Here is a 27335-nt window from a genome sequence, read left to right as displayed (position 1 = left end):
GCTTTCTAAAACCCACCAACCCCAACAGGATCAGAAATCAAAAAGATATATGTGATCCATTAATTTAAAAATGTAAACATTCATTATTTATTTGGACTAAATGGATGGCAGCCAAAAAGCACTTTCAATGTCATAAAAATTGGATCAACTCTATGATTTAATACAATAAATGGTGTTTGGCAAGGGTTGCACAGAAATAGATGTAACATTGTTTGGCAGGTTAGTTTGGATAAAGTTCAAGCCTCCAAAAACGGGGGGGGATTAAAACTGGCAAAGACATGTGGCATTTGAAACAACTAACTGGTTCAATTTCTCCATTTAATTCATCCATAGGTGTCAGCAAAGTTCCTTGACTCCAAGTATTTAGTAATAACTTTGTTGAAATCCATTTAACATTTATGAAACACATATTTTACACTTTACACAAAAACAAAAACAGTCTTTATTGTGTGAGCTGACTGGCAAGAATTGAGGCATGAGGTAAACAACAAACAGATTTCACTAAAAACGTTATTTCTCCACAACATCAATACAAATCCATGCGAAATGAACCAGATAAGAAATCATAAGTAGTAAAAAAACATATTTAAAAAACGTAATCCCAAAGTAAGTTCTCCTCCCTTAACAAATAGGCAAGTGTCATAGCTAAAAAGTAAACAACGATAGGATACTTTCTGGTACAGTGAAGCAGTCCAGTTAACAGGCCAGTTCAAACATTTATATAGAAAGGTATACACAAAAATACAAAAAATATAGTATATTGGAATAATATGTAGTTATATGATATAATACAAACACAGACAAACTATGACCTTCAGTCTAAATGTAATATCTTCTGAAACATGTGATTACAATCTCACTGTCTGCATGCTATGCCATCTTTGAGTGCTTCATTGTGCCTTTTGAAACTACAGAACCTAAACAATGACTGAGGAGGAGTGCAACAGTAAAATATTTATATGAGGTCCTCTTTGCGTCGGAGGAAGGTACAGCTTTTCTTGCCTTTTTAGGCTTGTGTGGGACCAAGAAGGGGACGCCTGGCAAACAGGGATGTAAGCAGAGACTCCACTTTTTTCTCTTGCACTGGTTTCTTCCTGAGATCCAAAGGACAGCTTAGTGCTCTGTTTGCTTTTTATCTGCATGTTGGCACATTTTGTAATGGGTGTGAATATACTTACAGTTTGAACATTGCCCACGCACACAGAGACAGCACTAGCAGTGCAATAATGGCAACAGCGATGTAAATGTAGACAGGTATGGCATCCCATATGGCATCTGGTTCAGGTGTCACGTCTTTCTGCTCTATAATAAGCACACAAAAGTAAAATCAGGTTGGAGAACAGCTGCTCATCTTCGATGAAACACATCAACAAAACGCTATAAAGTGAGGTCAACTGAAATCTGTATAACTACGAATCAGCACAAACAAACTGTCCAATATATAAGATCTGTATTTGCACGGTTTGCAGACAGAACACGTTCTCCATGCATTGTCCAAATTTTAAATTTCTTGTTGCTTGCTGTAATGGACTGGTGGACTATGAGAGTTGGGATAGGCTTTAGCCCCACCTCCTGCCTACCCATGACTGGATTAGCGGGAAATAAATGGACTTTTCTGTTGAAAAGCATAATTATCAGAAGTTGTTGTAGTAGTACAATGAGAGTAGTAGTAATAGCACTATACTAGAAAGTCTGATGTCTTTGTCTAAACCAACTCCAGGCCTTATTAAATGGTTAAATGATGTCCTCAACATGTCTTGCCTGGTAATGAACTCATCATTTGACTCAGGTGTGTTGACCCAGGGTGATATCTAAAACCTGCAGGACCCTCGAGGCCTGGAGTTGCCCACCCCTGGTCTAAACCAACCAACTGGATCTCAATGAAAGACTCATACGAGCACACCAATAAAAAATTTTATTCTGTGAAACTTCATAGGCCAAAAATACAATCGTATCCTGCATACTAATGCTTACAATCATAGTCTGAACAAATGTTTCTAAGTAGCAGTTGAAATGATTTAAAACAGGACAAGGGAAGGTCCGTTTTATGGCATGGTTCAGCGACTATTTACTTTATAGAGGCCACAATAAAAAGTTTGGGACACAACTGATCCTCCACATTGTACACCACCGCTCTGGCCTTAAAGTGCCTTTCAGATGTAGAAAAATGTTACATCTTACAAGATGCATTTTATTTACAACCTGTTGCTATGTTGAGATATCAATCATTACATTCACAACAGAAAGAAGAATTACACAGAAAATTAACACAACAATCTACATAAATTCTAATATTCCGTCTTTCATTGGATTAGACTGGAGATGTTCTTTTTTGTGTTTTGGATTTTGGACATTGGATTAATACTTTTGCAACATTAATTTGTCCAACATGTTATAAAATATTGTGCCGAGCCTGGATGAAAATGATCCTTCAGCTTTTCCTTCAGGGGACTTTCCAATCGTGGCAACATCGGTGGCTACAAAAAGCAAGAAAAAGAAGAAATCAGAACATTGTTATGCATATTTCGCTACATTGGTTGTATTGACATAAATTGAAGCGTACTGCATGCTTGAATGAGATAATCTTAAAACTTACTATTTCTTGGTGGCGTCAGGATCTTCCAGCTTGAAATCAACGAGACTACTATGAGGGTTTAGCAGGACTTGTTGCTAACAAAAGAAATGCTTTACAGCTTAGTTTGTAAATCCTTTACTTACAGGAAACACACTTTGAACAGATCGCTTAGGAATATGCTGAATTGGTCAACTAATCACTTTGTGTTATCCAACATCATGTAAGTAGCTGTGGCTCAGGAAGTAGAGTGTGTCTTCTTTTTAGTAGGTTAGTGGTTCAATGACGGGCTCTCCTAGTTCGCATGTTAAAGTCTTCCTGGGCAAGACACTGGACCCCAAAACGCCCCTGGTGCAGTTGTTGGAGTGTAAACGTTTGTTTAGGGGCTTGTAGCAAGAAAGTGCTTTGGGTACCGAAGTTTATAACAGAGACAAGATAAGAAAACTGTCTTCTATCATAGATGAAAGTATATCACATCGTGTTTTATTCTAAATATAGCACTCAAAATTAACATATGTGCCACCTTATGCAAAGTACAGACCTTAACCTTCTAGATTCAGTAGAAATCCATGATTTTACATACTGTACTGTACTTTATTTGCTATTTTTATATACGGTCCCTCTTCTAGTTAAAAGCAGCTTTGATTAATATTTCACAAAAGTCAAGAGAGAGCTTAGCTGTTTCTGATATTCCCTTTGCAATATTTTGCTAGTAAACAGGAAAATATTGGCCTTTTTCAGTTGTATTTCAAAGACTCGGTGAAGAAAGGACAGGAAAGGAGGGGCAGAGAGAGAAGGGGAAAGACACGCTGCAAAGGGCCGTGGGTCTGACCCGAACCCGGACTGGCCGCTGTCAGCCGTGTGGCATGTGGCCGACTGCTCAAAGCACCGAGCCAAACTGGCGCCTAATCTTTTGTTTTTTAGTATAAATGTCTTTATTTTTTCCAAAACAGGCAGTTCCAAGCTTTTGGCTTTTGTTATGTTTAATGGGGGGGGGGGGGGGGGGGGGGGGGGCTTTTTGTATTTTGATTAGTTGATTGTATTTTGATAAATATTCCTACTGCCCTAGGAAACCAAGAGTGCCACTTCCCAATATCAGTTACAAACTCATCAAAAAAAAGAATGGCTCTTTTGTGTCAAAAGAAGAAATTATATGGTTTTTAAATGAAAACCTGAAAACATCCAGTACTCCAGAGAGCCAAAAAATAAGACGTTTTTGTGCGAAACATTCTTACCTGGTTGGCATACTGGATGGCTCCAGTCACTCCAGTAGCTCGTGCTCGCACAGTACTTATGCACCTTAGACCGAACCCTGAAGCAGTGGGTCTTGTTGATGTCGATGGACAAACTCAGGCTTGTCCGCCCTCCTGGCAGAGATTTTGTCTGTCAATGAAAAAGATAAAGTAAATAATTACTACAACAACAGAGTTAACAGACCCAAAAAGTACTTAAGTTTTGATGAGTTTCGTCATCTTCATTTCGGTTTTATGACAGTTTAACTCACTCACCACTTTGCTGTCTAACAGTGTTAAGCAGCTGTTTTTGATCTGGAAAACCAGATTTACACTTCTTGTAAGTACTGGGTCTTTAATGCAGAGTTCTGGGCTCATACCCAAGCTTAAGCACTGGGCATCTGACCAATTAAGGCTACACTGCTTTGTCAAGCAGACAGCTTTCAGCTGCGTCTCAAAGACTCGTAACCCTATTTTATTTTGTACTTCATGGTACACTTAAATTCCCTTTGTAACCTCATTAATCTCCACTCAGTGATGGTCATGAGGATTTGTTTTAAAATTTGAGTTTTTACTTATTTTTTTATTCTATTTACTTTAAAACACATCCATCATTTTTTTCTTGACCTTTTACTGTGGGATTAAAAAAAATAATTGCATAGCAAAGCAAAACCACAGACTCTAATAGTTTCCACTTTTTAAAGGTCTATAAAACCACAAAGTCAAATTGTTAGCAGCTTTGTTATTAGCTGCCCAAAGCCACAGTGCCTGAAGTAATGTTAAGGCATTCCTTTCAATAAAAAGATATTTGATGAATGAAAAAGTTTGCATGTTTAATAAAGCGTGCACAGCTAAAACAAACAAGTTAGTTAATTTTTTTTTTATACAGGTGTAAAGTGGAATGTCTGGATGTACAACAAAGGAAAAATGTCAGAAATAAAATGTTCTCCCACCTTTATGTTTTGTCTAGGTTGCTGTGTTAATACCAGTGATCTTGAGGTATTTTAGTGGTTTTGCTCTATTATTGTGTTAAAGTCAAGTGTGACACCAATTAGATTCAGGTGAGTGGGAATGAAGTACCATGACCTGTCCTGTCAAGTCATTCAAAACATCAGGAATGTGCTAATAGCTACAGACAGCTGATAGCAGTGGCAAACACCATGAATGACTTATGACTTGATTCATTTTTTCAGTTAAAGAAGACTCAAATCTAAATAAATATTAATGCAATTAAGCTTTTGCACAGAAATGATTGGAGCATTTCTAGAAATAAAGACAAAGTGAGAACGTGAATTTTTAAGGTGGATTTTTTGCAGTTTGAGACATAAAGCTCTTCCCTGAATGTTTACAATCTCAAATCCTGTGTTTACTTGTTTTTATGCAATGCGTTCCCCACTTTTACATCCCCACAAACCCACTCAAACCAAATCTAAAGACTCTTTGCACAGCAAGGTGGAAGGGAAAATGCTCTTGTGATACAGATTTGCCTTAGAGTTAAAAATAATATTAATAACAAAGCACATGTTGTATAAACCATACCGATGGTTTTTTTCCATCAGGTCCTTCTTGAGTGTGTTCCACCTCATATTCTAGACAGTGGCCAGGAACCTTTCCATCTGGATGTTCCCAGTGTAGTTCAAACTTGTCAGGACCTGTTTGCAGATGCAGTTTTTTTGTGGCTGCACACTTCACTGCATAAATGCATCAAGAACACAGGAAAACAAAATCAGCAATTGTGATAGCATGCAAGGAGGTATTACAGATGTTGCGGATCTCGGTCAAATCAAAGTTGAGCAAGCGGTGAGTCAAAACTGGAGCAGGAAATGTATTTACCATGGTTCTGGATTTGCAGGGAGGCAAACGTTGGTTTTAGTGGCCCCTCAGGAGAGCTTCCATTTAAACAGAAGTTGATATCAGTGAATACAGGAAGCGGTACATCTGCAAATGTGCACCCTATCGTGACACCGCCTGATGTCTTGTACTTTGGGCATTCCTCAGCCTGTCCAAGTTCTTTGTGCCTGCAGAACAAACAGATCAGATAAGCTTCTGTATCCACATCCTGCTTTACATAATGTGACAACATCAAATCTTAATCAGCAAAAGACATGAGTAACTCAGTACTGAGGAAATCCTTCCCACTAAGAAAAGTAAAAGATGCATTTCAGCGTGAAGTGATCTTAAATGTTTTCGCTGCAGTTTCCAGATAATTGCGTGGGTATGTGCCTTAACAAGATTTATTCTCATTAAACACTATGCACATAAAAGTGTTGCCCAGTTTTCTTCCGCTCATCAGTGGAAGAAGACAACTGGATTGTTTTCTCCTTTTATTCTCCGGAGGAAATTAACTGGAGCTGTTCTTTGTTTTGTGGTGTTCTTTTATGAATGTAAGCCTCATTAACAATTAAACAGTGATGAAAACAGCACACATTATGAAAAGAAGCAGGTTTTACAATCACTTTAGTTATTACACCATTTTTTTGATGTACTGCCCTTTTTCATATCTTGTTAACTGGTGAATAGAAATCTCATCAAATATTAGAGAAAGTGGACAGATTTGTCTCAGGAAAAATTAAACAAGCTGATTATGTCATTAGCCGTTCCAAATGATAGTGGAATATTTTGTTATGGACCACAACACGAGCCAACAAAGCTCTGACATGGCAGACATACCAGAAATATAGCTTTTGCAGGGAGTTGTCTGGTATCTTTTCACTTCTTCTCCACTGGCACTCTGTGTACTCCATGTTGTGGAATACACATTTAAAATCCAGGACTTCAGTACCCAAAACACCTAAACATGAAAAAAGAAAAGAATCAAATTAGCTATGATCTTACTAATACTCCTTTTCTGTAATCACAAATCTTATAAGCCTTGGAAGGCTGACCTGTGCTGGGAGATTTCTGGATGACTTCAGTGTAGTCTGTGCTCTTGATCATAGTATCGTTGGTGCAGGTCCCACTCAGCAAGGTGTAGATTCTCACTCTAACATCTTTCATCAGGTCAAACTGAGCGGTGTAGGTCCTTTTACTTGTCCTGATGCTCTGCAAAAGCACAAATGAGTTACTACATGCCAAAGTTTCCTGATCTACTGAGTTTTTTCTTATTTCATTTAACAAAGATGTGTAGACAGTTTTCTCCCACAAAACTTTTACCGTATTACTGAGGCTTGTGTAAAAAAAACAAACAAAACAACAACAACAACAAAAACACAACTTATGCATCAATTTTTAGTAAGTCACATTATATCTGCTGTTTCATATTTTACTTGAGCCGTTTAAAGGATATAAAAGAGCTTTGCATAGTTGTCTAGACACGTCTCATTATCAGGCACAGTTATCATAGGCGCCGATAAGCTCGTTCTTTCACTCATTGTAAGATAATGATCAGTGCGTCATACTAATTGTTACTGAGACATAACTAACAGCATTGCCTCACCCACATTAATTGGAAAAAGTATCAAGAATATGTTCTGTTTTTATCTTGTTTAGACATAGATGCTTGGGCATAAATACGTGGAAGTGCAATTAGAAAATCCCCACAAATTTGGGTTTAAAATTACAGAGACACGAATCCCATCATGATGAAGCAGCTTTAAGAGGCTGTATGTTTGTGATCTCTGCAGAGTTACAGTCCTGCTGAGGTGCTTTTATACTGTAAAGTCACTTAAGATATCATTTCAAGTAAACATTTTATTGCTTGTAATTACGGCTATTAATTGGCCCATTACCAGAGCAGGTCATGTTCTTGAGAAAATCATTCTGGGAGGAGTTCAGGCAGGTTATGCGCTTCAGTGTAAGATCTGATAAAAAGACTAAGCACTTACAGCCCAGCTCTCCGGGTAGGTGTTGTACTCCAGCTGATATCGTACTGAGCACTCTGTCACGTTAGGCAAGCTGTCTGGGGGATTCCATGTAATCTCCAGTTGTCCAAGATGCCCCGGGTCTGTTATTACAAGGTTCTTCGGAGGACTCACTGTAAAGGAAACAAATATTTGTAGAGTTTGTGTTTATGGAAAAAAAAAAAAGCTTCTTTTATATCAACAGTATCCAGTGGAATATCTCAACAAACTGCTGCCAAATGTAAAAATAAATCTCCTTCTGCATCATATTGCAGGATAGGCTCTTTCCTCAGAACTCCAGTGGCAGAGGGCCATATTTAAAAACATTTCATATTAAAGGAGAAGCTTCCGTTTGTGTCATTTCTATCAAGCAAAGTCTAAGTACATGAAAAACGTCTGGGACCAACCTGTAAGCCCATTGCAATACGTGCTCTCCTTCCAGGTTATTAAAAGCAGCATCAGTGTTGCTGTGTAAGTCAGCCTGCATTTTCTCGCCATCAGTAGTTTATCGAGTGTATATTCAAGACTAAAGAAAATAAAAATTAATTAGGATAAAAAAAAATACAAAAAGAATTCTGATAAGTGATCTCACTTCATAAATGATTTAATTTTTTAAATGTCGTGAATAAAAGTAAAATAAACACAAATGTCCAGATTAATACTTACGTGATCGTTGGCTAAGAGCGCTGTTTTCCTGCTGCAGCAGGTTCGGGCAGAGCACAGCAGACTGGCACGGCGTGGGTGGACTGATGCATTTGTAGCCTCCCCGATTAGGAAAGTTTAAGACTACAAGTGAGGAAACAATTGAATAATAAACAGCGGCTGATTACTGTAAGTGATAATATCAAAATGAAGATTCTCTTCAGTGGAAGTGCAAAGTAAACACAGATAGGGAGGAGTCTGTAAAACGATTAGATTGAACCTGTATGTAACATTTTGATAGAGATTAAAAGGTACTCATTACGCGCGGCAGGAAGGGGGGAGAGAATAAAACCTAAGGATCCGTATGGCTTCACTTTACATGTCAAAGTTTATTTTAATTAAAGCGAATCCTTTTCCAACCTGGGCTAACAATGACTGGTCTCTGTGAGCACTTGGATGTGAGACGAGTGTGCAGGGACCGTCTACAAAGCGCAATACAGAAAAGAAAGAAAGACATAACATACATAGAGGTTTTTCCCCCCACAAAAATTACTTATCCTGATCACCTCACCAAGTTTTTGTTTTTTTGTTTTGTTTTTTTTGTACAAAATACTATTTTGTACAAGTGGTCTTATTGTGGTGATATTTAGTATTTAATGTGTTTTTTTTAAATTAGTAAAATTCTAAAGTTACAAACTAAACACTAATAATAATAATAATAATACAGTGAACTTTTAATAGTATTTAATCATAAACATCTTTTGTTTTTGGACCATTGGTTTCTATTTTGTTTATTTGTTTGTTTTATTCTATATTTTCAATTTTTGGGAGGTAACAGTAGCCAAGCAAGCGTAATACTGCTGGGAAAATGGAAGGGTTTGGGGGAGGGGGGGTTGGCTCAAGAAGGGGGTGGAAGTAAAATCTATACCACTTTAAAACATGTGGCTCATGACCAGTGACAATTAAAGAAGCAGTCAAAAGTACCTGTATGGAATTTACAAGATGGCACACAGTTTGGGGTTGGGTTCTGTGTGTGTGTGTGTGTGTGTGTGTGTGTGTGTGTGTGTGTGTGTGTGTGTGTGTGTGTGTGTGTGTGTGTGTGTGTGAGAGAGAGTGAGAGACAGAGATGGGGGGTTAACAGAAAATAGTATAACCAAGAAGAAATTTATAAGAAAGTCATTTGATTAATGCTCCTGTCATTGCCATTACCAAAATTCTATGTTTAGCTTAAACAACAAAATTAACATTTTGACAGTGAATGCATGGCCAGCAGTGCTTGCCAAATGGCATACATTATACATACTTATATTTATTTCCCTACATCTTAAACAGTTTTCTGTCCCACAATCTCATTCAATAAAACAACTAGATGTTACAAATCCCTGATATTGCATTGTTTCTAGTGCAGAAAGTCTTGAGGCTTGGTTACTTTGAGGAATGTCTTATTCCTGCCTATTAGACTCCATCCCCAGATTTCACTCCATGTGAGTTTTCTCTTTTCAACACACTCCCAATTCATCCGGCGACCCTGCTTGCCCAGCACGTCTGGCTGCTTCCTCCCGTCAACGCACCATTGCTCATTGTTCAGTTACAGATGCCTGTTGCCAGAGATGTGTTACTGCTCCAAGATAAAATCCTCCTCTGCCCTGTTGGACGTGACCCACCACATCATGATGGAGAAGAGCAGATTCCGCCTGTAGCTGTTACTGGGATCCACTTTCCCCCTGTTGCTGGTTGGGAGCACCACCTCCCACTATGGGCTTTCAGGAGTCCACGAGTGACGTCTCCAGCCTCACTTTTGCACATTTAAACTCTTCTACCAGGCCAGGGATGGGCAATGACAGCATCCCGTCGCTGTAGAGTTTAAGGCTGTTAAGGCATTTCGAAAGTACAAGGCACTTCCTCATGTAGACCTCAGCCTCTCCAGTCAGTTTGCATGATTAAGCATGATTAAGCAAGACCTCGTACATCATCAGCAGCCACAGTAGTTTGGGTAGCAACCCAAACTGCATGTTCTCTTTCACTACATCCATGAATCTTGTCTGTGATCTTCCTCTTTTCATACTGCTGTCAGATGAGCACAATGTATATACACAGATGAGTGGGAGCATTAGCAAGTAAACCACCAAATTACACTGTGACATAACAGATAAACTGGGTCTTGAAGTTACTGCGTACTGTAAAGAAACTTCTTTAATACTACAATAGTAGTGAAACACTACTATTGTGATACAGTTCCTTGTTTTTTCATGTAAATTTGTGGATTTATTCACATTGCCTTCTCTTCATTGATTTTGTTGTAGTTTTCACTTCCCTGTGCCTAGTCTGTGCTTCTGTTATGTCACCCATGTTTAGTCAGTTTTGTCTTTGTGTTTACTTTGGTCTGTCAAGTTTGTGTCTTAGTCTCCGTCTCATTGTTTTGGCTTCCTGTTTTATTTTGAGTCTCTCATCTCATGTGCATTATGTTCATTTCTGCTTCCCCTCTTGATCGTCAATTGATTTTGTTCACCTGCGCCTTGTTTTCAGCAGCTGTGTCTCGTTCCCTGATTACATCATGTGTATTTAAGCCCTCGGTTTTCCTTGTTCGTTATTATGTACTGCTTGTCTGTTAGAGTGGGCCCCTTATATGTTTCCTAGTTTCTTTCACCGACTAGACTTGCGGCCTCATGTAAATAAAGGCTTGGTTTTTGCTCATTTAAACCTGTCTGGAGTCTGCATTTTGGGTCCAAATTCTTCACAACCATGAGATCCACGCCATGCATCTGAGGCCGTACTGCATCTTTCAGAAGGGATTCAATCTCACAAGTTTTTTATTTGTATACATGAACTATTTATTTGCTGTTTATTGCAGGGAAATTGCCTTGAAGTGGAAAAATGCCTGAAGGTAAAGACTTGACAGAAGACAAGGTATTGCGTTATTTCCCAACTTGGCAAGTGTAAAGAACTGCCTAAAAGCACCTCACCCATTTTCATTTATTGGTATCTGTCATGTTAGAACATTACAACAAATTCTACTCAACTTCAAAATAATTGGCATCACTGCTTGTGGCCAACTATTTTAACACAAATCATTTGACTTGATGTCCATATGCAGGTATATGAACATCGGGTGGGGGGGTGGTATTTGTTTTGTTTGTTTTATGGAGAGGGTGGTATTTTTCCCATAGGTGTGATGATAGAAACTCTAAAAGTGTCACGGTCTGGTGGAGGCAGACTGTATGGAGTGACGTAGAGGACCAAAAATGCAGACACAGAGAACGAGGAAGAAAACGTGAATATTCACAAAAAGCGAGCCATTTAATATGGCTGATTTTAAAAAAAAACAAAAAAAAACTAAAAGTACAAACATAAAACATAGAGGCACACAGGAAAGAACCTAAATAGAACTAAACTGGGAAAATTAACTACTGAACAAAGAACAAAACCTTGAACATGGAAAGGCCCTGGAAAGGTGGCATGGAACAACAGACGACCTGACAACGAATGAACAGAATACACACAAGGGTGATGAGGGGAAGTGGAAACACATGGGGAAACAGCTGACACTAACCTGACATAACAAGCTGACTATACTGACATAGGACATAGACCTTCAAAATAAAACAGGAAACATGAGACGCAGACATGACAACACAAACTTGACAACAAAAGACACTAGGCACGAAACACATGAAGGGAGAGGGAAACTTAAATACAGTGGTAGAAAACACAAAGGGGATCTAATAAACAAATAACCTTCGCCAACCTAATGAACTTAAACATACAATATAAACATTAAAATAAATTAAAACTCAAAACGCTGGGTCAAAAGACCCAGGCTCATGACAAAAAGGGAACATACCCTATTTAAAAACACTCATTTACCATAAATCATGATTTATATTTGAACATGTTGATCGCTTCAGAAATCCAGGACCTGAACTAAAAATGTGCAATATAGCCTATAGCTCAGACGTTAACACATCTGATAACAGAGCACTACTATTTATCCACATTTGAATCTCTTACATATCCCCAAGGATCTGGTGCCAATTTTATTTCCTTATACACACTCTACATTAAAAGTATTATTCACAGTCATGGTGTCTTTTTCAATTTTAATGCTACCTTCTCTGGGTGTCATGTCATTTTCTACCACTGAACGTCCCTTGTGCAAATGGTAAAACAAACTCTGCTAATCAACAGCAAAGTTTGTGCAATCATTTTTTTATGATCTTAGCGAATTCTCAAAAAATACTAATAGTTTCTCTTTCAAAGACATAGAAATAGTTTTGAATCACCACACCTTGTTTACTCTAACAACATTTTCACCTACCTGAACCAAAAACAATTCAACACCGCTGCCAGGTTTTTGTCCAATGCCTGGAAGACAGTATAATCACATCAGTCCTGATTTAGCCTAGGATCCTTCAAGGGTTCTGTCCCAGCTTTCTTACCTCATAATACCCTATGCCCCAGTGTGTTTACGCTTACTTACTAGGCCAAAGGTCTTGGTCTTATCTAACGTTCTCATGCACATTCACGCTATGATGGATGCGTCAGGGGCAGCTCAGGGTTTAGTATATTGCCCAAGGATAATCTGACACATCCACCCACTGGGAGATCCATCTATCAACCTTCTGAGTGTTGGACAACCTTCAGTATGGCCCATAGGCCTTAAAGTATTGCATAATTACCAAAAGGTTGATTCTGTTCATCTGAACGTAGCATTTTCAGTGCAAGAAACATTTCGTCACTCATCCAAGTGACTTCTTCATTCTCAGCTGACTGAAGATTTCCCCTACCTTATAAAAACATTTGCACGATAACTGAAACTAGCACACTGAATGAACAATGAGCTGTGAGGTCAGTTTCTTGATAATTAATATGCAAATTGTCATGACCACTGATCAACAACCACTGATCAAGGGATTTTGATCAATGGCCATGAGTACCATTCGCAGAGAGTTGGGGAATAGCTGCAATCACAGCATTGTAAGATGGCAAAGGATGTGCCCTTAGGGCCCCTCCTAGATTCAGAGATGCTCTTTCCCTTTTCACGTAAATGGCCTCCTTGACTCCGTGCTCAAAACAGCGTTCCTCCCTGTCCAGGATGTGTACATCCTCATCATTGAAAGAGTGTCCACTGGCCTGTAGGTGTAAATAGACTGCAGGAGACATGGTGTTTAGAAAAAATGCATCTCAACTGTTCCGATACTCCTGACACTAAGGGTTTTCGCTTTGGCAGCAGTTGTCCTTCTCTTCTGGATCTGCTGGAGCTTTCTTTAGGCAACTTCCCAGCTTTGACAAATGTCCAGCTGGGATAATCACATTTACTCAGGGCCTTTTTGATGCGTGCCTCCCTGGCCGCTGTGTCTGTGGGGATGGTGTTCGCTCTGTGTTGTAGCGTCCTGATGACACCCAGTTTATGCTCCAGTGGATGATAAGAGTCAAACCTGCAGGCAGATGAGACTGAAGAAATGACGAAACGTTTCACTCGCTGAAAACACAACGTCCAGATGAACAGAATCAACCTTTTGGGATTTACTTACCTGGATGATTGAGCATGCATCAAGATATTGCATAATTACATTGATGGCTGTGGAAACACTGTTTATCCTTTTCTATAGAATATTCCAAAGTTTTGTTTGTTTGTTTTTTGTTTGTTTTTAATGGGCTTATATTATATCAAAAGGTGTCAGATGTCTGATGAAGACATGTGTTGTTACCTGGCTTGTGTACATATTGTCAGAGCCTTTCTTTATCCTTTGTTGTCTAGACCCTCATTGTTGTGTGTCCCCTTCATCTATGTTTCCTTGAAGATTCCTAGTATTTGGTTTCCTTGCTCCTTCCCACCTAATCTTTGGGGGATTTTTGTATTTTCTTTTTTTTTTTTTTGAGAGAGAGAGAGTCCTACATTAAAGCTTCATTTCGAGTTTATGTTTCAGTCTCCTGAGTCCTTCATTTAGGTCTCCATCCTGTTGTGCTATTTTCAAAGTCAAAGTCAATGTAAACTTTATTGTCATCTCTGCTATATCCAGTGCAGCATACAAACAGACAAGACGACAAAGCTCTGGTTACATCAGGGCAAAAAAGCTAATAAATAGTTATAAAAAGGAGTAAGAAAAATATCCACTTAAGTCATAGAGGATCAAGAGAAGTTGCGATTAGAATTTGCAATTTACAGTTTACAGTTTGGAGTGGTTTAAAGTGACCAATGTAGCAGCTTGTAAACCTGGAGTTAAAAAAATTGTCCATAGAGCAGTATTTTGTTTATTTTTATAAAATGTTACCAGATATTATAAAGTAACCACTCAAATGAAAGTGTTAAATATATTAAAGAGTTGCATGGTTTTGCTTGTATTTGTATTTAGCTTTCGATCACCTTTTGAGTCTGGAGCTGCCATTTTTCATCATGTGCCATTGAAAGCAAAAGAAATACTGAAAGGTAGGGCAACCAAGGAAGACCACCATGGTGGATTTCTTCGGTTTCCTCAGTTTCCTCAGTCCTTGGTCTTCCATGACATTAAAATTAAAGACCTGCTCTTCAGAAACAAGATGTGTCTGTGCCAATACCTAAAATGTGAAGACTCTATGAATAGCAATATAATACCATAAGTACCCTCACAGGTTTGGCCCTCAGAAAGCTGTCAGCATACCTCCTGCCTTTATTATCCCTGCATACTTAGTGGCTTCCACAATCAGCCCATACACGTTTACATGGTACTGACAATGCCCTTTAAGAGAGGTATGACATATGTAATTCATTTAAACAAGAAATGTGCAGAAAAAACAAAGTTTGAATCATTTCTTCAGTTATTTACCAAATTGCTGTTCAAATATATATATAATTCAATATTAAACTTGATATTTTATCTATTATCTCTATTTTTTGGTGAAATTTATTCAATTTTCAAACATTTTGAGGTTCTGTAGTTGAGAGAAGATTTCCTGTAACAAATGTTCAACTATAAAAGAAAATGAAACGGCCAAAGAAAAACAAAATTAAGACTCAAAAGGGACTCTATACAGTGACAGGCTTATTGTTGAATACTGGGAGCTAGCGTATCGGGAATTCCTGCCAAATTCAACCCTGTTTTCCAGGGAAAAACACATGCAGTAACACATTAGTTTCTGCATGTATGTGCCTGTGTTTCAACTGTAAAAAAAATCGTACTAAATTCTAGATAAAAGGACCTAACGTTTCTTTGCAGTACAAAGTTCAAAAGTACAAATCTATGTCCCAAAGTGTCTGTGTTTGTGTGGAATTACATTTCCACGCATTATTTCCAATAAACAGCACAGCTTCAAAACTTAAAAACATCAGGATGCTGCAGAAAAATCTTACTTAAAGCAGAATGCAGTAATTTAAACCCCTGTTACACTGCAATGTGACTGTGGGCATAAATAATATTTAAGGCCATAAAATAATTTCTGGTTTATATTATCATTTAAAGACTAGCATATTGACTCAGAAACAGTCCTGGAACACTGTAACTGCATTTGATCCTCAAACGCAAGCCACTGTCATGCAAAGAAAGAAAAGGTCTAGCAACACTGGCGCCAATGCCAGGCTTGAGTTCATTTAAGAGGGACCGAGGCAAGAAGGAAACCATTGTGTGGTTTGACAAATAAAAAAAAATAAAAAAAAGTTAAAGTTAGCTTTCCAAGCTAAAGAAAAAAAAGATATAATGTGACATATAAATGCATGGTTTAAAAGCTTCCATAAAGGTATGCAGGCACCATTAACATGAAATAAAGTATATACACATGTTGGAATGGGTAGTGCCACACAGACAACATTGTTTTTGAGGATTCTACAGCAACAGCAGCACGACTCTATAGTGAATGAAACCGGAGTGCTACTCAGAAACACGTAGTGCATTATGCACTGGAAAAATATAACAAAGTAAACCCACAGCTGCTGAGAAGTTGATAAGAAACAAGGAAGAATGGGAAACATTTTTGCTTTCACAACTATAGCAACTGACCTAATTTTCGTAATCACTTAAAATGTTGTTAAAGAACAGCAATTTGACATAAGATAAGATAAGATAAGATAGAACTTTATTAATCCCTCGGGTGGGTTCCTCTGGGAAATTTGACTTCCAAAAAAAGCACAGCAACGACCAAAGTTACAGTTACAGTGCAAGTGTGTCTCTGACCGATTCTTATACATTTCTCCCAAACCAACATCTCTCAGATTGAACACTTGATATTTTGTCTTTTTAACATTGTTAATTAAATATGAGCGCATAAATGATTTGCAACCTGTTGTATACTGCCTTCATGTTAATTTTAAGCAAAGCCCAAACTATTTTTTTAGCAATTTTTCCCATTCCTACTATGGTAGTGTCTACTGTTCCTGTTTCACTTGCAGTTAAATAACTTTTGGTTATTTCCTGTTGTACTTTGAAAATGTCATTCTACAGTCAATCCTCTGTGTATATATAGTCCTTCCCAACCCTTTGTCCATATCCTGTCATCTGTTTTCCCTTTCGTGCGTAGTTTGGGGTTTTCCACCTTTTTGTTACGTAATATTGGATTTGGTTATCAGATTATTTGGTATTCCATTTAGCTTCAGTGTCTGCGTTTGGCTCCTATGTCAATTCAGTTTTATTTATTTATTTATATATATATATATAAAAAAAAAAAAACACCCAGCACGCCCCTGCGGGCGGTTTATCCTTCAAGCTCGGGTCCTCTACCAGAGGCCTGGGAGCTTGAGGGTCCTGCGCAGTATCTTAGCTGTTCCCAGGACTGCGCTCTTCTGGACAGAGATCTCCGATGTTGTTCCCGGGATCTGCTGGAGCCACTCGCCTAGCTTGGGAGTCACCGCACCTAGTGCTCCGATTACCACGGGGACCACCGTTACCTTCACCCTCCACATCCTCTCGAGCTCTTCTCTGAGCCCTTGGTATTTCTCCAGCTTCTCGTGTTCCTTCTTCCTGATGTTGCTGTCATTCGGAACCGCTACATCGATCACTACGGCCGTCTTCTTCTGTTTGTCTACCACCACTATGTCCGGTTGGTTAGCCACCACCATTTTGTCCGTCTGTATCTGGAAGTCCCACAGGATCTTAGCTCGGTCATTCTCCACCACCCTTGGGGGCATCTCCCATTTTGACCTCGGGACTTCTAGGTTATACTCGGCACAGATGTTCCTGTACACTATGCCGGCCACTTGGTTATGGCGTTCCATGTATGCCTTGCCTGCTAGCATCTTGCACCCTGCTGTTATGTGCTGGATTGTTTCTGGGGCATCTTTACACAGCCTGCACCTGGGGTCTTGCCTGGTGTGATAGACCCCAGCCTCTATGGATCTTGTACTCAGAGCTTGTTCTTGTGCTGCCATGATTAGTGCCTCTGTGCTGTCTTTCAGTCCAGCTTTGTCCAGCCACTGGTAGGATTTCTGGATATCAGCCACCTCCTCTATCTGCCGGTGGTACATACCGTGCAGGGGCCTGTCCTTCCATGATGGTTCCTCGTCTCCCTCCTCTTTCTTGGGTTTCTGCTGCCTGAGGTATTCACTGAGCACTCGGTCAGTTGGGGCCATCTTCCCAATGTATTCTTGGATGTTCCTTGTCTCATCCTGGACTGTGGTGCTGACACTCACCAGTCCCCGGCCCCCTTCCTTCCGCTTAGCGTACAGCCTCAGGGTGCTGGACTTGGGGTGAAACCCTCCATGCATGGTCAGGAGCTTTCTTGTCTTTATGTCAGTGGCTTCTATCTCCTCCTTTGGCCAGCTTATTACCCCAGCAGGGTACCTGATCACGGGCAGGGCGTATGTGTTGATGGCCCGGATCTTGTTCTTACCATTCAGCTGACTCCTCAGGACTTGCCTGACCCTCTGCAGGTACTTGGTGGTTGCAGCCTTTCTGGCGGCCTCTTCATGGTTCCCATTTGCCTGCGGGATCCCCAGGTACTTGTAACTGTCCTCTATGTCTGCAATGTTGCCTTCTGGTAGTTCAATCCCCTCAGTTCTGACTACCTTCCCTCTCTTTGTTACCATCCGACTACACTTCTCCAGTCCGAACGACATTCCAATGTCATTGCTGTATAGCCTGGTAGTGTGGATCAGTGAATCGATGTCTCGTTCACTCTTGGCATACAGCTTGATGTCATCCATGTACAGGAGGTGGCTGACAACTGCTCCGTTCCGTAGTCGGTATCCGTAGCCAGTCTTGTTAATGATCTCACTGAGGGGGTTCAGGCCTATGCAGAACAGCAGTGGGGACAGAGCATCTCCTTGGTAGATCCCGCACTTGATGGTAACTTGTGCTATGGGCTTGGAGTTGGCCTCTAGTGTTGTACGCCACATCCCCATTGAGTTCCTGATGAAGGCTCTTAGGGTCCCATTGATCTTGTACAATTCTAGGCATTCCAGTATCCAGCTGTGGGGCATTGAGTCATAGGCCTTCTTGTAATCAATCCAGGCAGTGCACAGGTTGGTCAGTCTGGTCTTGCAGTCTCGGCTGATTGTTCTGTCTACCAGTAGCTGGTGTTTTGCACCTCTGGTATTCTTGCCAATTCCTTTCTGTGTCCCGCTCATGTATTGACCCATGTGCCTGTTCATCTTAGCCGATATGATGCCTGACAGGAGCTTCCATGTAGTACTGAGGCAGGTTATTGGTCGGTAGTTGGAGGGGACCGGTCCCTTCTTGGGGTCCTTGGGGATCAGGACCGTCCGGCCTTCAGTTAGCCATTCCGGGTGTCTCTCGTTAACTAGCAGCTGGTTCATTTGTGCTGCCAGACGCTCGTGGAGTGCAGTCAGCTTCTTCAGCCAGTAGGCGTGAACCATGTCGGGCCCTGGTGCTGTCCAACTCTTCATACTAGAGACCCTTTCTTGGATATCTGCCACTGTGATGGTTACTGGACCCTGTTCAGGGAGGTCGCTGTGGTCTGCCCTCAGATCCTCTAGCCACTGAGCATTGCCGTTATGGGTTGTGTCCTTCTCCCATATGCTCTTCCAGTATTGCTCCGTCTCCAGCCTTGGTGGTGCTGTTCTCTTATTGTTCCCTTGCCACTGAGAGTACACCTTTGCTGGTTCTGTGGAGAACAGCTGGTTTATTCTCCTGCCTTCTTTCTCTCTGGTGTACCTCCTCAAGCGGCTGGCCAAGGCTGTGAGTCTTTGCTTGGCAGTTTCCAAGGCCTCAGGTATGGACAGCTTGCTGTATTTCTTAGGCACCTTATTTGTCGCACCTTTCTGCAACTCCGTTAGTTGGCTAACCTCCCTCCGTGCTACTTTGATCTTGCCCTCTAGCCTCCTTCTCCATGGAGGGTACTGCCCCTTGTCGCTGTTCAACTTGTAGCCAAGCATCTCACTGATCACTGCTGCCGTATTGTAGATCAGCTTGTTAGTGTCGGTAATCGTGGTTGTAGGTATCGTCCGTAGTGCTGCATTAACATCATCTAGCAGACCTTCTGAGGGTACTTCGTACCTCGTCAATCTCTAGCTGTGAGAGCAGTCCCTTCTTTCGAATGTTGGAACACTGAGCTACTAGTTGTTTCGCCGTCATTGTGGATGTTGGGTATCGAAGAATCCATAGGTCCCTCATCCTATTCATGTAGCCCCTTCCGCCGGGGTTACTTGCGTAGTAGCATTCCAACAACGCCCTGTTTTCGTCCCTTGCCCACCGATGCCTTCTTGTTCCAGTAGCCCACTTTTCGTCAGGGTGCCCTGGTTCCTCAACACCTGACGCGGACCTTGTTGATCCGGGCGACGTCCGAGCCGGCATGCCTTCATATTTATCTGTCTCGCTCATGTCTGCGGTAGGCTTGCTTAGCATAGGGGGTCTAGCCTTAGGACCCTTACTGGATACAGACGCCCCAGGCAGGAATCGAACTTGCGATCCTCTGTTCCAAAGGCGTGTAGTTTAACCACTACGCTACTACGCTATCCAGCTGCTATATATATATATATATATATATATATATATATATATATATATATATATATATATATATATATATATATATATATATATATATATATATATATATATATATATATATATATATATATATATATATACACACACACACACACACACACACACACACACACATACACTCGGGGGTGATGTTATGGGTACAGGACAAAGGAGAGACATATATGCTGCAACCAACAGTCAACTCAAGACGCTTTACACTGGAGATTAAAGACTTGGGAGAAATCCCAAATAATTAGTAGACACCCTTATGAACAAACAAGGATGAAAAATCCTTTTAAAAGGCATCTGGTGTGACTGATTGTGTGTGAGAGGAAAGGGAACAGAAGATGATATAAAAGATAGACTGATACAACGATAGCAGAGAGAGAGAAAACACAGGCTAAGGCAGGAAGAAGAAAATAATTTAATCACATGCTCCACTTGTAAACACGTGCAGAGTGATAAGAGCGTGTGGAGAAGAGTCACTCAGTTCATCACATCAAGTCCCACAGCAGCCAGAACTTATAGTGACACACCTGATCCAGCCCTAACAATAAGCTTTATCAAGGTTTGGTTAAATCACGTCAAAGACTTGGGCAACAAATCTGAAGAAACCGGTTCCTATTAATTACTGCTGATGCAATCTGGCCCAGATAACATTACTTGAGAGTGTACATGTGCTCTACTGGTGAGTGAATGAAAGGAAAGCAATGAAGACAGCACAGACTGAGCTCCAAAGAATTTCACTTTATTTTTAGATTCAGCATGTTCGCTATAAGAAAACCTTGGAATTTACACAGATGATATGTACACAGGTTTAGCTTCAGTGATTTTGTAGTCTTGCATGCGTCAGACCAGTTTTAAATACAAAAAAACCAGATTATGTACATGAATTGTGAATTCTCTCGGCAGTGTAGCATTTAGACATAACTCACTATTTCACTGTTTTCTCCTAACGAGACGACACTTGTGAGACGTTAAATCATGGCGAGCGTAACCAATTAAACCAATAACAGATACTTAGGCACGGCAATGGATTTATCACATACAAAATTACAAAATAAAAATCAGCACCACTGTCTTTTCGTGTATGCATATGAATTCTACATATTGCAAGCTGTTCAGTAAGTATGCAGCAGACTTTCCCATTATTCCAAAACATCCTGTACATTGCTGTTCTATAGAAACACATAAACCTGCCCCCAGGCCTAATAAGAAACATTAAAAAAAAAAAAAAAAAAACAGCGGATGGATCAGTTGCTGAGGTAACACAATGTTCACTAATGATGAGAGACATTCATCAAGCAATAGTTACAGAAAGAGACATTTTCACACTTCCAAACAGTGCAAAAAAGATCACGTTCACCTTTGTTAACACCTGCCTCTGAACACTATTCATATATGTCAAGAGGAATCAGTCCCTACATTTATTTCGTCCAGTCCATGCTTGCCCTGAAGAAATCCCTGCTAAAGTATTGGAGATTAGAGTCCTTAAGGTAGGGCCAAGCTAAAGGGCTAGAGGGATCGTGCGCTTCTTTCTCTAATCTTATGTTGCAGTGTCCTCTTTGTGTTCTTTACTCCTCTAACAAAAAGATACTGAACGATAAAGTGGAAATTTCACAAGAAAACTCGTATGTTGTTAGCCCACCGAAGCCTTATCTTTGGTTGAACTTGAGAAACTGTCAGAACAAGGATTACTTCATGGGCAGTACAAACAGGGGCGCAGATTACAACACACAGATTTACTTTCGAGACTTTTAAATAAAGATTTACTAACAACCGCTACACATACAATGTCACAGAACTGAATTCAGTCAAAATGAAAATCCATACACTGGGTACAGATGGGGGGGTTTAAGCTTCCGTCAAATGTCAGAAAATATCACATCTCTTTTGCAAATACCGAGGTGTAAATATGCTTTGCAGAAACACTTCGATGACAAGATGAATGAAAATGTAATGTGCCGTGTCTTTGCAGGGGCACGAGCAGTGCGGTGATGACATAAGTATATTGCAGAAAGAGATAACAGAGGTCAAGCTGCTGCTCTCCCTTGCTTTCTACAACAACTTACAGAAGTTACACGCATCGTTAGAGTCCAACACCAGTTCAATTCAGCCTAAATCTGTACCACTTAAAACACCACTGAGGTTTTGTGTCCAATTGGATTTATTATAATTGCAGCCCTTAGGAAATGAGACACACCTGTTAATACAATATGTGTTACTATGGATATTAGAAATAGAAAAATACACAAGGGATAAGGCCTGCCTTGTGCTAATCTTGAGGACAAAGAACTCTGAGGGTGTGTGAGTGCTTTTTTCCAACTGGATTTATATGAAAGCGGTTTTTTCCACAAGGTGTGGTGAAAATTTAATTTGCTATTACTGAATATTTTATGACTTGTAGATGCACATATATTAGCAGAGGGTATTACTTGTATCACGTGGTTTAACCTCTTCTCCCCACAGGAGAGAAAATTATCCTCTGTTTATATTCCTTCACCTGTATGAGTCACTATTATCTGAAGATCTCAGTCGAATTCCATGGAAACCACATCAGTAACCGGATAATAATGATTAAAGCCACAAAACATTGTCTATGCGGTGAGATATTCAACACACTATGTGTCCCAGTCCCAGGCAGTCTTCACAAGTGACAAAATCATGAAAATGTATTCTAGTTTGTTTACAAAATTCTATTTTTCCTTTCACTTTTCACACAAAGGACCTCAAATTTGAGAGCAACTGCATTATTTAAAACAACAGAATATGTGCAGCAATTTAAAAGACAGAGATGAGGCAACACATTCTTAGCTAAAGTTCTGCACCATTGTTAATATTTGTAACAGTATCTATAGGTAAGGTAAGTTCAGGTATCAAGTTATTCTTATTGTTTAAAGATAAGAAGTTAGAAAGCTACCATCAGATATACCCAAAAAGCTCCTGTCAGGCTACCACAGTGTAATATTATTATTTTACGTATTATTTTTTCAGTTGTTACATTTGATTGTGTTTCAGAATAAAGGATTCTGCACGGCAATACATTTGGTGAATGCATACAGTAGATACTTTAAAAGAGAGCTCACTGACTGCTGCTTGCTTTGCTTGTTAACTAGAGCCCTGCAGGAAAAAGAACAACTACCACATTCCAAATGACACACCAGGAAACATCACCCAGTGACCAACAGTACAGTCATTCATAAAGACTCAAAGTTATCTGCATAAGTAAAATGTTTGACCTGAGATTCTGTGATGGTTTATGCATATTTTACACTCAAGGTCTGATAAACTGGAAGCTTAATTTTTATCTGTGTGATATCTGTTCTCTGGAACATGACGCCATAGCATCAATAGGGGGGAAAATACAGGCTATTCAGAGGAAGCAGAGGTTCTCATGAACACCATTCAAATTCAGACACTGGGGTTATTAACGTGAGGTGAAAAGCAGTAACATGGAAACCAAGAATTTGGCACACACGCTCGTATCCTGGAATCAAACCAGAAGTGCAAGTCTCTATACTTCCTTTCATGAAGTTTGACCACTGCATCTGAGCAAATTCTCCACAAGTAAGATGGCCAATCGGAGATGCAGCTCATCGGCATAGAAGCAGTTTAAGTTAACAACAACATAAATTATCCTGTACAGAGAAGCTAACCTACAAGTGAACAAATAAATAAATAAAGCTATCCCTCCTCTGAGGCACAGTAGTTCTACATGTTCTGCTCCAGTCTCAAATGTTTTTTCACATTAGTTTTTAGCCTTTGGCTCGTTAAGCTAGTAAAGCTAAGGCTCACCAAAAAAGGACAGGTTTGTGATCCGCCACATATTCACCAGACATCACTCTGCTCTAACCACCCTGTCAACTTGTTTCTGTGGTAAAAAGAGAGACCTTGTTAAAACACGAGACTGCCATAGCTGCGCTATCAAAGACTTCTCTGTCAGAAGTAATTTAACTGGTGTCATATCAGCATGCAAATTTAGAATCAATTAGCCTTCAGTGAAGTCTGTGGCTGTTGGCTGCATGAAAGCTATTGTGTGAGAATGGTGTGAACTAGGTCATCATACTTTGTTTCTAATGGCTGCGAGTGAAGAAACCCGAAGTTAGTGAAGTCAGTTACCGATCATTAACCAAGTTTTCTCTTTGTTTGTTCTGTCAGATTAGGGAACTGGGTATCCTGGCCCTATGAAGTGGTTAGGGATGTCGCGTTAGCCCATATTTAGTAGATCGTGTAGTCTTTTGCCAGTAATCTATTTAATGCAAATCCAATCATTAACCTCACTTTAGGTTTTAATTAAAACTGTGTTTTAAACACAGAGTGTATACACAGTCATTGTAAAATGACAGTACAACCCCTGTGTTGTACTAAGGTTTTGCACATTAGGACAAAATATATTAAATCTGTCCATCGCAGGTCTTAAAATGAGGTAAGCACATCTGGAGATGAACAATAACAGATAACATGATACACCATATCATTATTTATTTAACAAAAAGTAAGCCTTAATGTAGCAGAAGTAAGTCCTTGCTTATTATTCCTAAGCTCCTCTATAAAAGCAGATGCTTTGACAGTTTTCTGGTCTGGAGCACTCAGGTATGAACTGGTTCAATGCCAAGGAGACATCACCAAAGTGACAACAACTTTATGCCGCATATAAAGTTTGTTTAGAAGGCTTGCCAGAGGAAGCCCTCTGCTTTTAAAAGACCATGGCGGACAGCTTAGGTTTGCAAAGTTACATGTGTGCAACCCACAAGACTTCTTGAATGATGCCCTTTGAACAGATGAGACTAAAGTGGACCACATTTGGCAAAAAGAAAATACGATAAGATAAGATTAACTCAAATGTATCATACCTTAAACTGTTAAAAAGCACGGTGGAAGAGGAGTGATGACTTGGGCTTGTTTTGTTTGTATACCAAAGTACTCTAGAGTCAATTATGTGAGGTCACCTGTCCGACAGCTAAAGCTTGGCCAAAACCGGGTCATGCAACAGTAAGTGAATCTACAACAGAAATCCCAGACATCAACCTGACTGAAATCCTGTGGCGTGTAAAGAAGAGTGGGCCAGAATTCCAAAGTGCCTCTGCACTCTGGCGTCCTTTTTGTTAAATAACATTGTATTATGTCATGTATTAATATGTCCTTAGGGTTATTTAACCCTGGAGAACCCATGGGGTCAAATTTGACCCCATGGGTTCCCTAGTAAACCAATGGGGTCGGATCTGACCCCATGGGTTCTCCAGGGTTACGTTTTAGACCTGAAAAGAACTATACTTTTAAAATTACATCCTGGTATGATCCTGCTAACCATAGAAATGATAGATGATGAACTTCTTTTTAGCCATGGCTGCAAATCATGGTCTGAGAAATAAAGTTAAAAAATGTGTTTATATAAAAATAAAGAAAATTATTCTTCAGATCTCTTGATTAGTTTATGGTTTCAATTTCTGGTTTGTGTTTTGTCTGTTTTTGACGTGTGTTTTCTCATGTGGCAGTGAACTGAACTCTCAGATCCACCATATGGAACAGATTAGTGCCAAAGTTAAAAGCTTTTAGTCATTTTCCATTTGCTGGAAAACATTAGATTAACATCTTCAGTTGCATGTGGGCAGATAGTGAGGACAGAGACACACAAATCAAAAATGTACACAGTTAAAACAAGTAAATAAATAGATAAATAATAGAATTTCCCTGAAATAAAGTGTATTAGAAACCACACTAAACAGGATGGCTTAGTGGGAAAATAAGACCATACCGTGCGTGGGAAGTTTGTAAGGGCACCCTGAACCATTTTCGGATCCAGGCACCCATCAGTCAGCCGTTCACAAACAATATTCACATAGAATATAAACAATACGGCAGATCTGTGCTGCTAATTTCACATAACTGGCAAGCATTAACTGGAAACAGCTGGAAGCAAAGTATCAAAAGCTTCAGAAAAGGTAAAATCGAGAATGGCCTAGAGTTTAAAAAAAAAAAACACGGTGAAAAAATGCTACAGTACAAAACAAGATATCATGCTTTTGGCAAAAGCCAAGTTCGTATTATCACAGTGGTCAAATGTCAAGTCCCCTGGTGCATGCAGATGTGATTTATGGTCGAAAGGTGTTGAAACTGCACCAGAAAAACAGGCGTAAAGTCCTCTGTCTGCATGATAATAACATTAAATTCATTCCTAGATTACACCGGCTTTCAAAAAGCACTGTCTAAATGCATTACAAAAACAAAACAATTGATGAATCAGGCTTAGCTGCTCAAAACAGGATATCATCCTTGCATGCCTGATGAAGACTGTGTAAAACCATGAAAACAAAAATCAAGAAAAAATTCACTGAGAAAATAAATTTAACAAGTAAGAAGAGCAACTCAAGTGTAAGGACCCAATAAGGTCCCTCAGTACAGGCAGCCTAGTCCTTTCCAGTGAAAGAGTGAGTTATGTGTCTGTCATTTCCTCACTTCCACTTGGTCAGTGCTGACACTCGCAGACTCAGTGACTAGAAAGAAGGACGCACAAACCTTTAATGTCTTAGATTCATCGTCGTGTGTGCCTCTTCTGCAAGTTTTAGCTCAGCACCTTAGAAAACACACATCCAGGATGACCCCAGTAATAGGAACAGCATAAGAGTGAAAATGTGATGGAAGAGAGGTAAGTGGTAGCTGACATCATATGAAGAGACAGAAGCATTTAGACATCTTGTCTCCTGTTTCAGTCAGGCAAAAGTCAACTCCAAAAGACCCATGGGGCCACTGTGTCCTCGCCCCACTGGGATCTCTGGTCCCTGGTAATGAGGAAGAAGGTTTGGGCTTGGTAGAGAGGTGATCCTGCACGAGTGCAGGTCTGATGCAAAACTGAGGCTCGTGTCAAACAGTCGAGAGCTGCGTGGGCTTAGAAGAGGGGAGATCCAGCAGAGCCTGCACAGTCACACCCACTTTCACTAGGCCACGTTCTTCTAGGATGTGATGTGGCAGACACAGCTTGTCCTGAGTCAACAGAGAGATGTCTTTTTGTTAATTTTTCTCAGAGAAAAATAAAAAAGAAAGGTGGGGTTTTCAGACAGTATTTAACTGTTATAAGCTTTTCTGACAGGCAGATTTGACCAGAGACAAATAGAATATATTTGTCTTTCATTATTTATGA

General features: G+C 39.9%; 2 protein-coding genes across 6 annotated transcripts in view; both read right to left on the bottom strand.

The window, feature by feature from the left end:
- Positions 1–59: 59 nt before the first annotated feature.
- Positions 60–12727, bottom strand: il13ra2 (interleukin 13 receptor, alpha 2). 4 transcript variants are annotated; one of them, XM_004563965.3, is made up of 11 exons: positions 12601–12727; positions 8310–8429; positions 8051–8169; positions 7629–7777; positions 6690–6846; positions 6475–6595; positions 5638–5822; positions 5344–5495; positions 3808–3955; positions 1179–1302; positions 60–1094 (listed from the first exon to the last, which is right to left on the bottom strand). In XM_004563965.3, the coding sequence occupies exons 3-11, from the start codon at positions 8139–8141 to the stop codon at positions 1007–1009; spliced, it is 1215 nt and encodes a 404-aa protein (XP_004564022.2). In that variant the 5' UTR covers positions 8142–8169; positions 8310–8429; positions 12601–12727; the 3' UTR covers positions 60–1006. The 4 variants fall into 4 exon arrangements, with proteins under 4 accessions (XP_004564022.2, XP_004564021.2, XP_076745216.1 ...); XM_076889101.1 differs by lacking the exons at positions 60–1094; positions 1179–1302 and adding exons at positions 1895–2477; positions 2597–2625; XM_004563967.6 differs by lacking the exons at positions 60–1094; positions 1179–1302 and adding exons at positions 1895–2477; positions 2597–2670 and having other exon boundaries at positions 12601–12726.
- Positions 12728–20929: 8202 nt separating this feature from the next.
- Positions 20930–27335, bottom strand: part of lrch2 (leucine-rich repeats and calponin homology (CH) domain containing 2) — a 35888-nt gene continuing 29482 nt past the window's right edge. For both annotated transcript variants that reach the window (XM_004563962.2, XM_004563963.2), the window contains one exon: positions 20930–27178. In XM_004563962.2, coding sequence (XP_004564019.1) covers positions 27059–27178 — 120 coding nt within the window. In that variant the 3' untranslated portion in view covers positions 20930–27058. The remainder of the gene's footprint in view (positions 27179–27335) is intronic.

The sequence above is a fragment of the Maylandia zebra genome, linkage group LG10 (genome assembly GCF_041146795.1).
Source record: "Maylandia zebra isolate NMK-2024a linkage group LG10, Mzebra_GT3a, whole genome shotgun sequence".
Taxonomy (NCBI): domain Eukaryota; kingdom Metazoa; phylum Chordata; class Actinopteri; order Cichliformes; family Cichlidae; genus Maylandia; species Maylandia zebra.
Note: the sequence above shows the minus strand (reverse complement) of the source record. Positions and strands in the feature narration are given on the sequence as shown.